Source organism: Schistocerca cancellata, chromosome 4 (genome assembly GCF_023864275.1).
Source record: "Schistocerca cancellata isolate TAMUIC-IGC-003103 chromosome 4, iqSchCanc2.1, whole genome shotgun sequence".
NCBI classification, from domain to species: Eukaryota; Metazoa; Arthropoda; class Insecta; order Orthoptera; family Acrididae; genus Schistocerca; species Schistocerca cancellata.
The window spans coordinates 938,522,956-938,537,495 of NC_064629.1; the positions used below are offsets into that span (position 1 = coordinate 938,522,956).

Here is a 14,540-nt window from a genome sequence, read left to right on the forward strand (position 1 = left end):
AAAAATGAGATTGACAGGTAGTGCAAAATGGCTATGGAGCAATGGCTAGAGGATAACTGCAAAGGTTTTGAAGAAAATTTTGCTAGGGGAAAGATAGATACCGCCTACATGAAAATTAAAGAAGAAAAGGGAAGCAGCTATATGAAAATCAAGAGCTCAGTTGGAAAACCAGTACTAAGCAAAGAAGAGCAAGCTGAAAAATGGAAGGAATATATAGAGGGTCTATATATGGGAGATGAACTTGAAGGCAATGTTGTAGAACAGGAAGAGGATGTAGATGAAGATGAGATGGGAGACATGATATTCCAAGAAGAATTTGAAAAGCTCTGAAAGGTGTAAGAGAAAACAAGGCCCCTGGAGTAAACATTCCATCAGAATTACTGATAGACTTACCCATAACAAAACTATTCCATATGGTGTGCAAGATGCACGAGACAGGCAAAATAACCTCAGAATGTAGCAGGGGTAAAACACGGGGAGTAAAAGACTTTTTACAATGTGTACAGGAACCAGACAGCAGTTATAAGGGTCAACAGGCATGGAAGGGAAGCAGTGGTTGAGAATGCAGTAATACAGGGTTGTAGCCTGTCACTGACATTATTCAATCTGTAGAATGATCAAGCAGTAAAGGAAACCAAAGAAAAATTTGGAGTAGGAATTAAAGTTCAGGGAGAAGAAATAAAGACTTTGAGGTTTGCCGATGACATTGTAATTCTGTCGGAGACAGCACTTGCAAGAGCAGTTGAACGGAATGGACAACACCTTGAAAGGAGGATATAAGATGAACATCAACAAAAGCAAAACAAGAATAATGGGATGTAGTCAAATTAAATTAGGTGATGCTGAGGGAATTAGATTAGGAAACAAGACATTAAAATTAGTAGATGAGTTTTGCTATTTGACCAGCAAAGTAACTGATGACAGCTAAAGTACAGAGAATATAAAATGTAGACTGGCAATGACAAGAAAAGTATTTCTGAAGAAGAGAAATTTGGTAACACTGGATACAGATTCAAGAGTTAGGAAGTCTTTTCTGAAGGTATTTGTCTGAAGTGTAGCCATGTATGGAAGTGAAACATGGGTAATAAGCTGTTTAGACAAGAAAAGAATAGAAACTTTTGAAATGTGGTGCTACAGAAGAATGATAAAGTTTAGATGGGTACATTATGTGAGGAGGTAGAGGAAAAATGTAAGGATGTAGAGGTGCATATCACTAGGGGTGATACAGGAAAATTAAAGAGACCTTTGGAGAAAAGAGAACCACTTGCATGAATATCAAGATCTCAGATGGAAACCCAGTTCTAAGCAAAGAAGGGAAAGCAGAAAGGTGGAAGGAGTATATAGAGGGTCTATACAAGGGCGATGTACTTGAGGACAATATTATGGAAATGGAAGAGGATGTAGATGAAGATGAAATGGGTGAAGTGATTCTGCGTGAAGAGTTTGACAGAACACTGAAAGACCTAAGTCGAAACAAGGCCCTAGGAGTAGACAACATTCCATTAGAACTACTGACAGCCTTGGGAGAGCCAGGCCTAACAAAACTCTATCATCTAGTGAGCAAGATGTATAAGACAGGCGAAATACCCTCAGACTACACGAAGACTATAATAATTCCAATCCCAAAGAAAGAAGGTGTTGACAGATGTAAAAATTACCCAACTATCAGTTTAATAAGCCACGGCTGCAAAATACTAACACAAATTCTTTACAGACGAATGGAAAAACTGGTAGAAGCTGACCTTGGGGAAGATCAGTTTGGATTCCGTAGAAATGTTGGAACACGTGAGGGAATACTGACCCTACGACTTATCTTAGAAGGAAGATTAAGGAAAGACAAACCATTTCTAGCATTTGTAGACTTAGAAAAAGCTTTTGACAATGTTGACTGGAATATTCACTTTCAAATTCTGAAGGTGGCAGGGGTCAAATACAGGGAGCGATAAGCTATTTACGATTCGTACAGAAACAAGATGGCAGTTATAAGAGTCTAGGGGCATGAAAGGTAAGCAGTGGTTGGGAAGGGAGTGAGACAGGGTTGTAGCCTCTCCCCAATGTTATTCAATCTGTATATAGAGCAAGCAGTAAAGGAAACAAAAGAAAAATTCGGAGTAGGAATTAAAATCCATGGAGAAGAAATAAAAACTTTGAGGTTTGCCGATGACATTGTAATTCTGTCACAGACAGCAAAGGACCTGGAAGGGCAGCTGAACGGAATGTACAGTGTCTTGAAAGGAGGATATAAGCTGAACATCAACCAAAGCAAAATGAGGATAATGGAATGTAGTCAAATTAAATCGGGTGATGCTATGGGAATTAGATTAGGAAATGAGACGCTTGAAGTATTAAATGAGTTTTGCTATTTGGGGAGCAAAATAACTGATGATGGTTGAAGTAGAGAGTATTTAAAATGAAGACTGGCAATGGCAAGGAAAGAGCTCCTGAAGAAGAGAAATTTGTTAACATCGAGTATAGATTTGAGTGTCAGGAAGTCGTTTCTGAAAGTATTAGTATGGAGTGTAGCCATGTATGGAAGTGAAATGTGGATGATAAATTATTTAGACAAGAAGAGAATAGAAGCTTTGGAAATGTGGTGCTACAGAAGAATGCTGAAGATCAGATGGGTAGATCACATAACTAATTAGGAGGTATTGAGTAGAATGGAGAGAAGAGAAGTTTGTGGCACAATTTGACTAGAAGAAGGGATCGGTTGGTAGGGCATATTCTGAGGCATCAAGGGACCACCAATTTAGTATTGGAGGGCAGCGTGGAGGGTAAAAATCGTAGAGGGATACCAAGAGATGAATACTCTAAACAGATTCAGAACGATGTAGGTTGCAGTAGGTACTGGGAGATGAAGAAGCTTGCACAGGATAGAGTAGCATGGAGAGCTGCACCAAACCACTCCCTGAACTGAAGACAACAACAACATCAACGAGGAGGTACTAAACAGATCTGGGGAAACAGGAAATTTGTGGCACAACTTGGCTAAAAGAAGGGACTGGTTGATAGGACACATTCTGAGAAATCAAAGAATCACCAATTTAGTATTGGAGGGAAATGTGGCAGATAAAAATCATAAACGCAAGAGATAAAGACAGTAAGTTGGTACAGAAGGATGTAGGTTGCAGTAGTTAGTCAGAGATGAAAAAGCTTGCACAGGATAGTGTAGCACGGAGAGCTGCATCAGACTAGTCTTCAGTCTGAGGTGATAACAACAACAGCAACAACAAGAACATTATTAACCACATAAAATGTCGAGCTATCTATTACCTAAAGGCAGTTGTGACCACAACGCCACCAATAATAGTCAATGCCATTTGATTTCTATCACTTCAATTCAGGTACTCAGAGTTCATTACATCAAAGCCTCATGGTATCAGGAGGAGGTGGAGCAGCAGTCTGGCAAAACAAGAATTTCAGGCTTAAGCTACAAAAAAAATATGAAAAACATTTCACAGATACAGATAATTAATAGCCGGCACTTTTTCTACAATTGATTTGACCAAATAAAAAAATGCAAATAAAACCCAGCTTCCCAAGTACTTCTTGGTCAAAGTGTTAAAGACCAGCATTACAAGACCTGGTTTGATTCCTGACTTGACACACATATTACGTATCTCATAATGAACTGATACATCTTACTGTTTTACATAAAAGACTGTCGAATGGACGCATGTCATCTGAGGGAGGAGGGGATGAAATCTGATGAAAAAATTGCATCACTGTTAATGGACTACGATATTACTGGTTTTAATTACAAATAATACTTCATACCATTCACGATCGTGCTGTGACTCGATACATTCAGACGAGACCCCACGAACTGGACGATGAGTCGAAGAGTACCAAGATTTTTCTTGATCTGGGACATCGTGTATCCTGTTTACTGAAACTGGACCTGGGAATTTAACAGCAAAAAAATAAAGATTGAGTCATTTTAAATTGAAGTAAGTATATGTAGTAATTGAAGTAAGTATATGTAATACCTGATCCTATAAGTATTGTATCCGAAAGAATTTAGCAAAATTCATAAATTTAGCAGCTCACATGAGACAATAGAAATAGAGAACCTACAAAAAATAAACTATATTTTCATATTCTCATAATATACACAGAGGTTGGGCAACAATATGAACACCCAGATACAAATATTTCACTTACAGAAGCCATTTTTTTACCTGTAACAGACTGACACCATCTTTTATTTTCCCATTTCAGTATAACACCCCTATGAAAGTCCTGAGACACTATTACATCTGTAATTGTTGTGATGCTGTGCTGATCTATGGTCATGTTTGACCTTACATAGTTCATCAAGGCCCAATTATCAGTTGGTGCATCAGTGAGAGCAGTCACAAAACTATTAGGGGCACCTCGAACTACAGTAAACATAGGCATACTAATATCTTCATATTGTACCCACAATCACATCCAAATCCAAATTAGGGTCATCAATGAAGTACAGTACTTAGCACTGAAACCAACATACACGCATAACAGAATAAATTACTCAATACAGCATGTGGCAATGTATACAAACACTGAAAATCCCAGAACACAAGAACATAAAAACCATAACAAAATTCAAGAACATTCCATAAATGGTAAATACTAAATAACAAATAACTGCTTGTGGTTCGGTTTGAACTGGTGACCATTAGCACGCCAGTTAGTGATGCTAACCGCTACGCCACACGTGCAGCACAGCTCATAGCATTGCTCTCTCTGCTGGAGAAACAGTAATCCGCTGTTTCAGAAGTTCTCATTGGAGTCGACTGCAGCACCCTGGATCTGTTGTTGTTGTTGTTGTTGTTGTGGTCTTCAGTCCTGAGACTGGTTTGATGCAGCTATCCATGCTACTCTACCCTGTGCAAGTTTCTTCATCTCCCAGTACCTACTGCAACCTACATCCTTCTGAATCTGCTTAGTGTATTCATCTCTTGGTCTCCCTCTACTATTTTTACCCTCCACGCTGCCCTCCAATACTAAATTGGTGATCCCTCGATGTCTCAGAACATGTCCTACCAACGGATCCCTTCTTCTAGTCAAGTTGTGCCACAAGCTCCTCTGCTCCCCAATTCTATTCAATACCTCCTCATTAGTTATGTGATCTACCCATTTAAACTTCAGAATTCTTCTGTAGCACCACATTTCGAAAGCTTCTATTCTCTTCTTGTCTAAACTATTTATCGTCCACGTTTCACTTCCATACATGGCTACACTCCATACAAATACTTTCAGAAACGACTTCCTGACATTTAAATCCATACTCGATGTTAACAAATTCCTCTTCTTCAGAAACGCTTTCGTTGCCATTGCCAGTCTACATTTTATATCCTCTCTACTTCGACCATCATCAGTTATTTTGTTCCCCAAATAGCAAAACTCCTTTACTACTTTAAGTGTCTCATTTCCTAATCTAATTCCCTCAGCATCACCCGACTTAATTCGACTACATTCCATTATCCTCGTTTTCCTTTTGTTGATGTTCATCTTATATCCTCTTTTCAAGACACTGCCCATTCCGTTCAACAGCTCTTCCAAGTCCTTTGCTGTCTCTGACAGAATTACAATGTCATTGGCAAACCTCAAAGTTTTTATTTCTTCTCCATGGATTTTAATTCCTACTCCGAACTTTTCTTTTGTTTCCTTTATTGCTTGCTCAATATACAGATTGAATAACATCGGGGATAGGCTACAACCCTGTCTCACTCCCTTCCCAACCACTGCTTCCCTTTCATGTCCCTCGGCTCTTATAACTGCCATCTGCTTTCTGTACAAATTGTAAATAGCCTTTCGCCACCTGTATTTGACCCCTGCCACCTTCAGAATTTGAAAGAGAGTATTCCAATCAACATTGTCAAAAGCTTTCTCTAAGTCTACAAATGCTACAAACGTAGGTTTGTCTTTCCTTAATCTTCCTTCTAAGTCGTAGGGTCAGTATTCCCTCACGTGTTCCAACATTTCTACGGAATCCAAATTGATCTTCCGCGAGGTTGGCTTCTATCAGTTTTTCCATTCGTGTGTATAGAATTCGCGTCAGTATTTTGCAGCTGTGACTTATTAAACTGATAGTTCGGTAATTTTCACATCTGTCAACACCTGCTTTCTTTGGGATTGGAATTATTACATTCTTCTTGAAGTCTGAGGGTATTTCGCCTGTCTCATTCATCTTGCTCACCAGATGGTAGAGTTTTGTCACGACTGGCTCTCCCAAGGCCGTCAGTAGTTCTAATGGAATGTTGTCTACTCCGGGGGCCTTGTTTCGACTAAGGTCTTTCAGTGCTCTGTCAAACTCTTCACGCAGAATCACTTCACCCATTTCATCTTCATCTACATCCTCTTCCATTTCCATAATATTGTCCTCAAGTACATCGCCCTTGTATAGACCCTCTATATACTCCTTCCACCTTTCTGCTTTCCCTTCTTTGCTTAGAACTGGGTTTCCATTTGAGCTCTTGATATTCATACAAGTGGCTCTCTTTTCTCAAAAGGTCTCTTTAATTTTCCTGTAGGCAGTATCTATCTTACCCCTAGTAAGATAAGCCTCTACATCCTTACATTTGTCCTCTAGCCATGCCTGCTTAGCCATTTTGCACTTCCTGTCGGTTTCATTCTTGAGACGTATGTATTCCTTTTTGCCTGCTTCATTTACTGCATTTTTACATTTTCTTCTTTCATCAATTAAATTCAATATTTATTCTGTTACCCAAGGGTTTCTACTAGCCCTCGTCTTTTTACCTATTTGATCCTCCGCTGCCTTCACTATTTCATCCCTCAAAGCTACCCATTCTTCTTCTACTGTATTTCTTTCCCCCATTCTTGTCAATTGTTCCCTTATGCTCTCCCTGAAACTCTGTACAACCTCTGGTTCTTTCAGTTTATCCAGGTCCCATCTCCTTAAATTCCCACCTTTTTGTAGTTTCTTCAGTTTTAATCTACAGTTCATAACCAACAGATTGTGGTCAGAGTCCACATCTGCCCCTGGAAATGTCTTACAATTTAAAACCTGGTTCCTAAATCTTTGTCTTACCATTATATAATCTATCTGTTACCTTTTAGTATCTCCAGAGTTCTTCCATGTATACAACCTTCTTTCATGATTCTTGAACCAAGTGTTAGCTATGATTAAGTTATGCTCTGTACGAAATTCTACCAGGCGGCTTCCTCTTTCATTTCTGTCCCCCATTCCATATTCACCTACTATGTTTCCTTCTCTCCCTTTTCCTACTCTCGAAGTCCAGTCACCCATGACTATTAAATTTTCCTCTCCCTTCACTACCTGAATAATTTCTTTTATCTCATCATACATTTCATCAATTTCTTCATCATCTGCAGAGCTAGTTGCCATATAAACGTGTACTACTGTAGTAGGCGTGGGTTTCGTGTCTATCTTGGCCACAATAATGCGTTAACTATGCTGTTTGTAGTAGCTGGATCTGGATCTAGATGTTGTCAAAGGTCCTCTGTATCAAAGTGCTGGTGGATGCTTGTGTTCCGGTTATGTTGTCGCATCCTCTTCGTGATGATGACCATCGAAAGTAGCTCCTCTGGTCAAAGCTTTGTGGTCGCCTAGAGTGTCTTCAGTTTCCTCGAATGGGAAGCACCCATTGTCAATCTGCGTCTCGGTACTGCAGTGTGGCTTCATATGGAGGACATGGACAATGTCTTTGAGCTTTTGTCTTCTCGATGAAGGGTTATAATCCTTTACATCGTACGTGACAACTGACAAGCGACGTAGGCTATGACGTGGCCCAAAGTAACGCTTTAGTAACTTTTCCGATAGTCCCACTTTCTGCAAAAGCGTAAAAAATATCCTGGGCTGTAGCTGACTGGCCAGTGCTTGGCATTCTAGCCTCTAGTGCTCCTAGCCCTTATGGGCATCCACAGTGTGTATGCAAGCCAGCCATTTTGCTTGCTTAATCCTGGTGATGAGATGTTTCATGTAGTCATCCTGAGTATTGTCCAGACAAAATGGGAACAGTGTACCCATTGTTGTTTCAGCCCCACGACTGTGGAGTAGAAAGAATGATGTGAAGACTGCAACATCTCGCTTTGCTGCATTATATGCAAATGACACGGAGAGCAGTACCGTATCCCAGTCTCCCCGTTTGACATCAATGTACACAAGAGCGTATCTGCCGACGTCTTATTAAAGCAATCTACGAGGCCATTCGTATGTGGATGGTTGGCAGTTATCTTGTGGTTCATGCCACAATATCAAATTACCTCTGATACTCGTCTTGACAGAAAAACTTTTCCACTGTCATAGATCATCAATCAAATTGCTTCACGCTTTAGAATTATGTCTATACGGGGAACCTCGTAATTTCTGGAGCTTAAGCAGTCAGATCAACTTTGGTGGCAGTGCAGCACATGAGGTAGTCAATTCCCATTTGTTCACTTCAGGAACCTCAAAAGGTCAATTCCAATTTAATGGAATAGTGCTGCTACAGGCAAGATTTGTATCAGAAGCCTCAGAGGTAAATGCAGCACGTGCTTCCATTGGGGGCATTGCTTACAGTGCCTCACACAGTGACTAACAGATCGGCTGAAACCTGGCCGTGATACCCAGCCATAGATGAGCTCGTGTGACAAGCGCTAGTTCCTCTTGTGCAATGCTCCATTTATTAACTGAAATTCTCTTCTGGTCAGTTCCTCTTTCTCTGAGGCTTCTATAGTGTTCAACAATGCTGGATCTTCCCTCTGTTCAGCAGCTACGTCATTTAGTGCAGAGACGACTGAGATTTCATCTGTGCTGCTGTGTTCCACCAATGGATCCCTTGAAATCCAGTTGGCATCCTTGCATTTGCATCTGCTTTCGTATATCACTGTAACATATACTTCTGAACCCTCCACGCCATCTCATCAGTCGATCCGACGGATCCTTTTGCCTAGTGAGCCAGTATAGAGAATGGTGTTTGTAATGCCACAACGAAGCATAGCAAAGGCGCAGCAGTTGAATAAGTGAACGCTCGTGCCATCTGTTGGATAGTTGCGCAAACAAAAGCACAGGTGCTTCCACCTGGTGGCAGTCAAATGAAATAGCGCTACGAGTAAGACAGTATCTGAATAGAGCTGCGCTCGGACGACGAAATAAAGAAGCACGGAACTAGGATAATACAGGGTGATTCAAAAAGAATACCACAACTTTAGGAATTTAAAACTCTGCAACGACAAAAGGCAGAGCTAAGCACTATCTGTCGGCGAATTAAGGGAGCTATAAAGTTTCATTTTCTGTGCCATTTCAGCCAATAAAGTTTTTGGTCCCTTTTTCTTCGAAGGTGCTACTGTAACTGGACTACAGTATCTGGAGATGTTAGAGAATTGGCTGTTCCCTCAGCTCGAACAAGAAGCACAACAATTCATATTTCAGCAGGATGGAGCGCCACCACATTGGCACTTATCTGTCCGTAACTACCAAAAAAATGGCTCTGAGCACTATGGGACTCAACATCTTAGGTCATAAGTCCCCTAGAACTTAGAACTACTTAAACCTAACTAACCTAAGGACATCACACACACCCATGCCCGAGGCAGGATTCGAACCTGCGACCGTAGCAGTCCCGCGGTTCCGGACTGCAGTGCCAGAACCGCTAGACCACCGCGGTCGGCGTAACTACCTGAACGTCAACTACCCGAGGCGATGGATCGGCCGCCAAGCAGCCCGTGACAGAGCACTTCATCACTGGCCTCCAAGAAGCCCTGATCTTACCCCCTGCGATTTTTTCTTATGGGGGTATGTTAAGGATATGGTGTTTCGGCCACCTCTCCCAGCCACTATTGATGATTTGAAACGAGAAATAACAGCAGCTATCCAAACTGTTACGCCTGATATGCTACAGAGAGTGTGGAACGAGTTGGAGTATCGGGTTGATATTGCTCGAGTGTCTGGAGGGGGCCATATTGAACATCTCTGAACTTGTTTTTGAGTGAAAAAAAACCTTTTTAAATACTCTTTGTAATGATGTATAACAGAAGGTTATATTATGTTTCTTTCATTAAATACACATTTTTTAAGTTGTGGTATTCTTTTTGAATCACCCTGTATTATTACGTATGGTAAAAAATATAAAAGGACTGTAATTGAATATGGTAATGTTATGGTATGTCCATTTGTAAATAGAGAACTTGGCATAGTGTAAATTAATGTCTAAATGTGAGGGAAATCCCCGAGAATGCGGACAATGCAGTAGAGAGAGATGTGTTCTGGAACTGTTCAGATGCAGAACAGAGATTACATGGCGCGAAAGTGACGGTTTAAGTATGGTAGGGTAATGTTGCTTATGGACAGTTAAAAGTGAGCTTACAACAAACACGAACTGGATTTATGGTGTGTCAGAAAGTCAAATGGACAATAAGGCTTGCAGGATGCAACATTTCGAAGGAGATGGGTTGTGAGCGATATAGTTGCTGTTCCCACTCAAAAAGCACATGGCACGCCTTGTGGAAGACTGCGTGATTTACGACGGACTGCAGCAACCAGCAGCAAGGTATGAAGTGACCAGTGTCTGCAGCTAATGTTGCAATGTGATCTTACTACCATATGAGATCCATTGATGAGCTCACGCAAGCACAAGCAACGAACTAGTAGTTCAACAGTGTTTTTATGAACAGTGCATTTTATACCGTCGCCATAACAAGTGCATTTATCCGTAGCGAACCAATTTATGTATTTATCAAGTCAAGTTCTCTAAAGTGTAATGTCTGAGTGAAATAATAAGTTTGTGATTCAAAGTGCATTCCATGAGTGTCATCAATTATTTACAGAAAATAGTTCATGATTATCCCAAATTCATCACTTAACGCCGGATTATACAACTGACAGAAGACACCAGGTACTGTTCCACATTAATTACACTTCAACTCGATGTGGTGGCTTTTCAGTACATTATCAACGTAAAAACTCATTCAGTTTCATTAGAACAAAATGATTCTAAAGTAATGTTTTTAACGTCTCTAGTAACCATCAGTTCTATAGTGTTCATTGATTGTTCAATTAGAGAATTTATTGCCACCACAGTACTCATTGTATCATCAGTACAATGCAAATTCAGTAACGTTAAAATCATTACTGACAGTTGGTGTAGATCAATCTAACTTACAGCAAGTTCAAGTGTTTATCATGTGTGTGTGTGTATACTGTGTTACGTAAATGTTGTTCGCCTTTTAGGCGTGATTAACGTACATCAGTTAGAGCAATCTGTTCAGTCACTTCAAAGAGGTTATTTTTGTTAATGAAAATCAGAATTCATTTAACATTCGATTTCTTGTACGCCATAGCCAATATTTATTCAGTAATTCTGTGTAGTAGTCTGAACTACATAGCAAAGCTATTCAGGCTTATTACATGCAATAGCCGCTTTCCAGACGTCTGATGCCGCATGGTCTAAAAATATTACAGTACATTCAGATAGTGGCATCGCATGGTCCACAACAATTGTGAATGGTTTGCCAAATAAATATGTCCAGAAACGGTTGATGGTCCACACAACTGCAATGTACTTTTTCTTAGTAGTAGAGTAGTTGACCTCAGACTTGGATAGTACTCTGAAAGCATAAGTTATTACCTTTACAAAACCTTCCTGAATTTGTACCAGAACTGCCCCTGTCCCATAATTGCTAAATGTTATTATGCAGTTCTATCTCAGCAGTCTCATCATACAATGTTAAGACTGAAGATGATGGTGGAACCTTCTTGAGAACAAGGAATGATCTTTCTTGAAACTCAATCCACAAAAATTTGGCATCTCTCTGCAGTAGTTTTTTGCAACATATGTGCCTTGGTGCAAAAATCCTTTATGAATTGCTGGTAGTACCTCACATCATAAATATACCAAGAAGTCACCAAATCTGTGACTGCTCTTACTGTCTCTGGATCGGGATGGACTCAACATTAACTTGGTGCCCCAAGATTTTTATTTCTTGGATGGTAAAGGGTCACTTTTTCGGATTCAATTGGAGCTGTGATCTGAACACACTTCAACATGGTTGTCAGGCAGCTGAGATGTTCTTCAAATGTCTTGGAAAAACTACAGTGTCATCCAGCTAGGAAACACATTTTCCATTTCAGGTGTCAACAGGTTGTCCAAATCAAATAACTTTGGACTCATAGAGCCCATAAAAAGCTACGAAGGCAGCCTTTTTCCCAGTCAGCTTCATCAATCTCGATCTGTTGTTAGCTCTCCTGCATGTCCATAGTTGAGAAACACTTTGCTCCTTTCAGGCAATCTAGGGTGTAATCAACGAATAGCAGTGGGTACACATCTTTCTTCATGATTTTGTTCAATGGCCAGTAGTCAAAACAGGAACACCGTGCCATCCTTCTTCTTCGCAAAGTTCACAAGAGAGGACCATGGACTCTTGGCTAGTTGGTGGATGATCCCTACTGCTGATATGGTGTTTCACCTTGGGCTGCTTGGTCTGTCTTTTTTCCACTTCAGATCTGAAAGCATGATAACTGGCGTAGAACAGCTAAAACTCACTGACATTGTTCCTCAGTCAAGCCAGATCCCAATGGCAGTTCATTAACAGGTTCCTCTGTTGTGTTGCCTGCAGTGATAGCTGAGCACGATTCTTTACTGACTGCAATGAGCCGCCCTTCCCAGACAGGTTCAGCTGTTCTTCCACATGTACCTTGAGGGATTAGTTGTGGCCGCTTATGACAATTAGTGATTTAATGCTCTCCTTGACTACAATGCTTATGATCATTGCGGGCATTTGGATTTCTTTTATGAGCCTGACTAGCTTTTTGTAATCAAAAGCTTCATAGTCCATCTGAGCCCCTAGATTGGTGGTTGGAATGCATCTCATTGATGAAGGCAGGATAACAACATTTTCAGTGGCAAATAACTGCACAGAGAATTCTTTGTTATGTATGCTTGTTGGAATAGCTTTATTAATTTGGAGTTTCAATCTTCCACAGTCTTCAACTGCTTGTGATGCCTGCAAGAAGTCCCATCCAAGAATGTGTGTCTTTGTGGGTTAGAGGCACTCAACGACAAATTTATCAGTGGCCATATGAAAATAGAGGCGAATGTGGTTAAAATGGAGAAAATGTGAGAAAAGAGATATAATTGTACTGTCTCCCTGAATCTCATCCACGATCGCTCATACATTCTCAGCAGCTTACATCATAGGACATGGCATTAAAATTGTTTGGATGTTTGCGTAGCGGCACCACCTTTTAGGATAGGGAAAGTTAGTTTTGTGCGATATTCTGAGCACAAGTTACAACCAGGTGCGGGCCGGACTGCAGTGAGTTACGCATACCAGCAGCTGCGAAGGCAAATAGAGGCCACAGGGACATAGCACTGCTGGAGAAGGCACACACAGCAGTTTGCATGGCGCAAGCAGAAGGGGCCCACTGGCCAACCTAGCATGTTATGTGTACGTGATGCGTAGCGGTGCACTTAGCAAAACAGAGGCGCACAACTGAGTATAAATAGGTGCCATTTTCTAACGAGATTCATTAAAGTGTGGCAGCTCTCCTGGATGGCAGGGCGTGTCACACCACCGGCTACACACAGCAGCAGATGGGGCGTCAGCGTTCCAGTCCACAGTGGGTCGTTGGTTCAACCCCCTAAGGCCAACGCGGGGTCTGTAGCCAGTCAGCCAGCCAGCCAGCGGCAGGCCACTCCACATCTCACTACTGCGGGCAGTCGTCCTGGATTCCGACACACGCCGCTTGTCGTCGACGCGTCCTAAGCCACGCCGGCAAAGGAACACGGCACGGACCAACTTGCTGTTGTCAGCTGGCCGCTCAGTGGCTCCTTGGAGCGGCGCGGAGGCAACGGGACGGTCACAGCCGAGTCGGCAGCGACGCAGACTGCCGAGTCAACTGTGGCATCCTGACAACGACACAACTCCTGCTGGCATACAAGGCCGGCTCGACACAGCATTGCATTAGAAGGGCCGCTGGGGTGCTTTCTCAGCATTGCGGGGGCCTGTGATGCAGACCGAGAGGAACGAGGGCACTGTAGCTAAAAAACAATAAATCACTCGGAAAGTTCTCGCCGAGTTTTAATACGGCACCTCTTTTGCATCACCCACTACATTTGGCACCCATCCTCTACATTTGATGTCTTCCCACTACATTTGGTCATCCTGATACATTCAGTGGCAGAAACAGCCACAACATTTGAAAACTGTTAGGTAAATCTACATAAGACAAAGGTAAAATTGTTTCACAGGAATATGTGGCTGGCTGATCACTTACAAAGAACACGGCTGAGCCAGCCACCCTGATAAAATTTTAAAAACATCACCTCAAAGTTTTAGAGAACAGGTTGGACAATTCACAAATGTTAACAGTTGGGCCACACGAATTTGATTGCCAATTAAAATAAAGAGAGAGAAAGAGAGTCAGTTCGTACCTGAAGGATCCCTCAGTTGTAACATCCCTTACCAGAAGATCTTGATGCATGTCTTCTGCAACTACTTTCATCAGTGTGAGATTTTATTGGCTTATGTTACATCTGAATCCATACTGTGACATTCTGTATGAAAAACTCACTTACCCATGACATTGGGCTCTA

General features: G+C 41.4%; 1 protein-coding gene across 2 annotated transcripts in view; it reads right to left on the reverse strand.

The window, feature by feature from the left end:
• The window catches only part of LOC126185135 (uncharacterized), a 193,337-nt gene that overhangs the window by 46,543 nt on the left and 132,254 nt on the right, over positions 1–14,540 (reverse strand). For both annotated transcript variants that reach the window (XM_049927969.1, XM_049927968.1), the window contains one exon: positions 3,778–3,901. In XM_049927969.1, the coding sequence (XP_049783926.1) occupies positions 3,778–3,901 (124 nt within the window). The remainder of the gene's footprint in view (positions 1–3,777; positions 3,902–14,540) is intronic.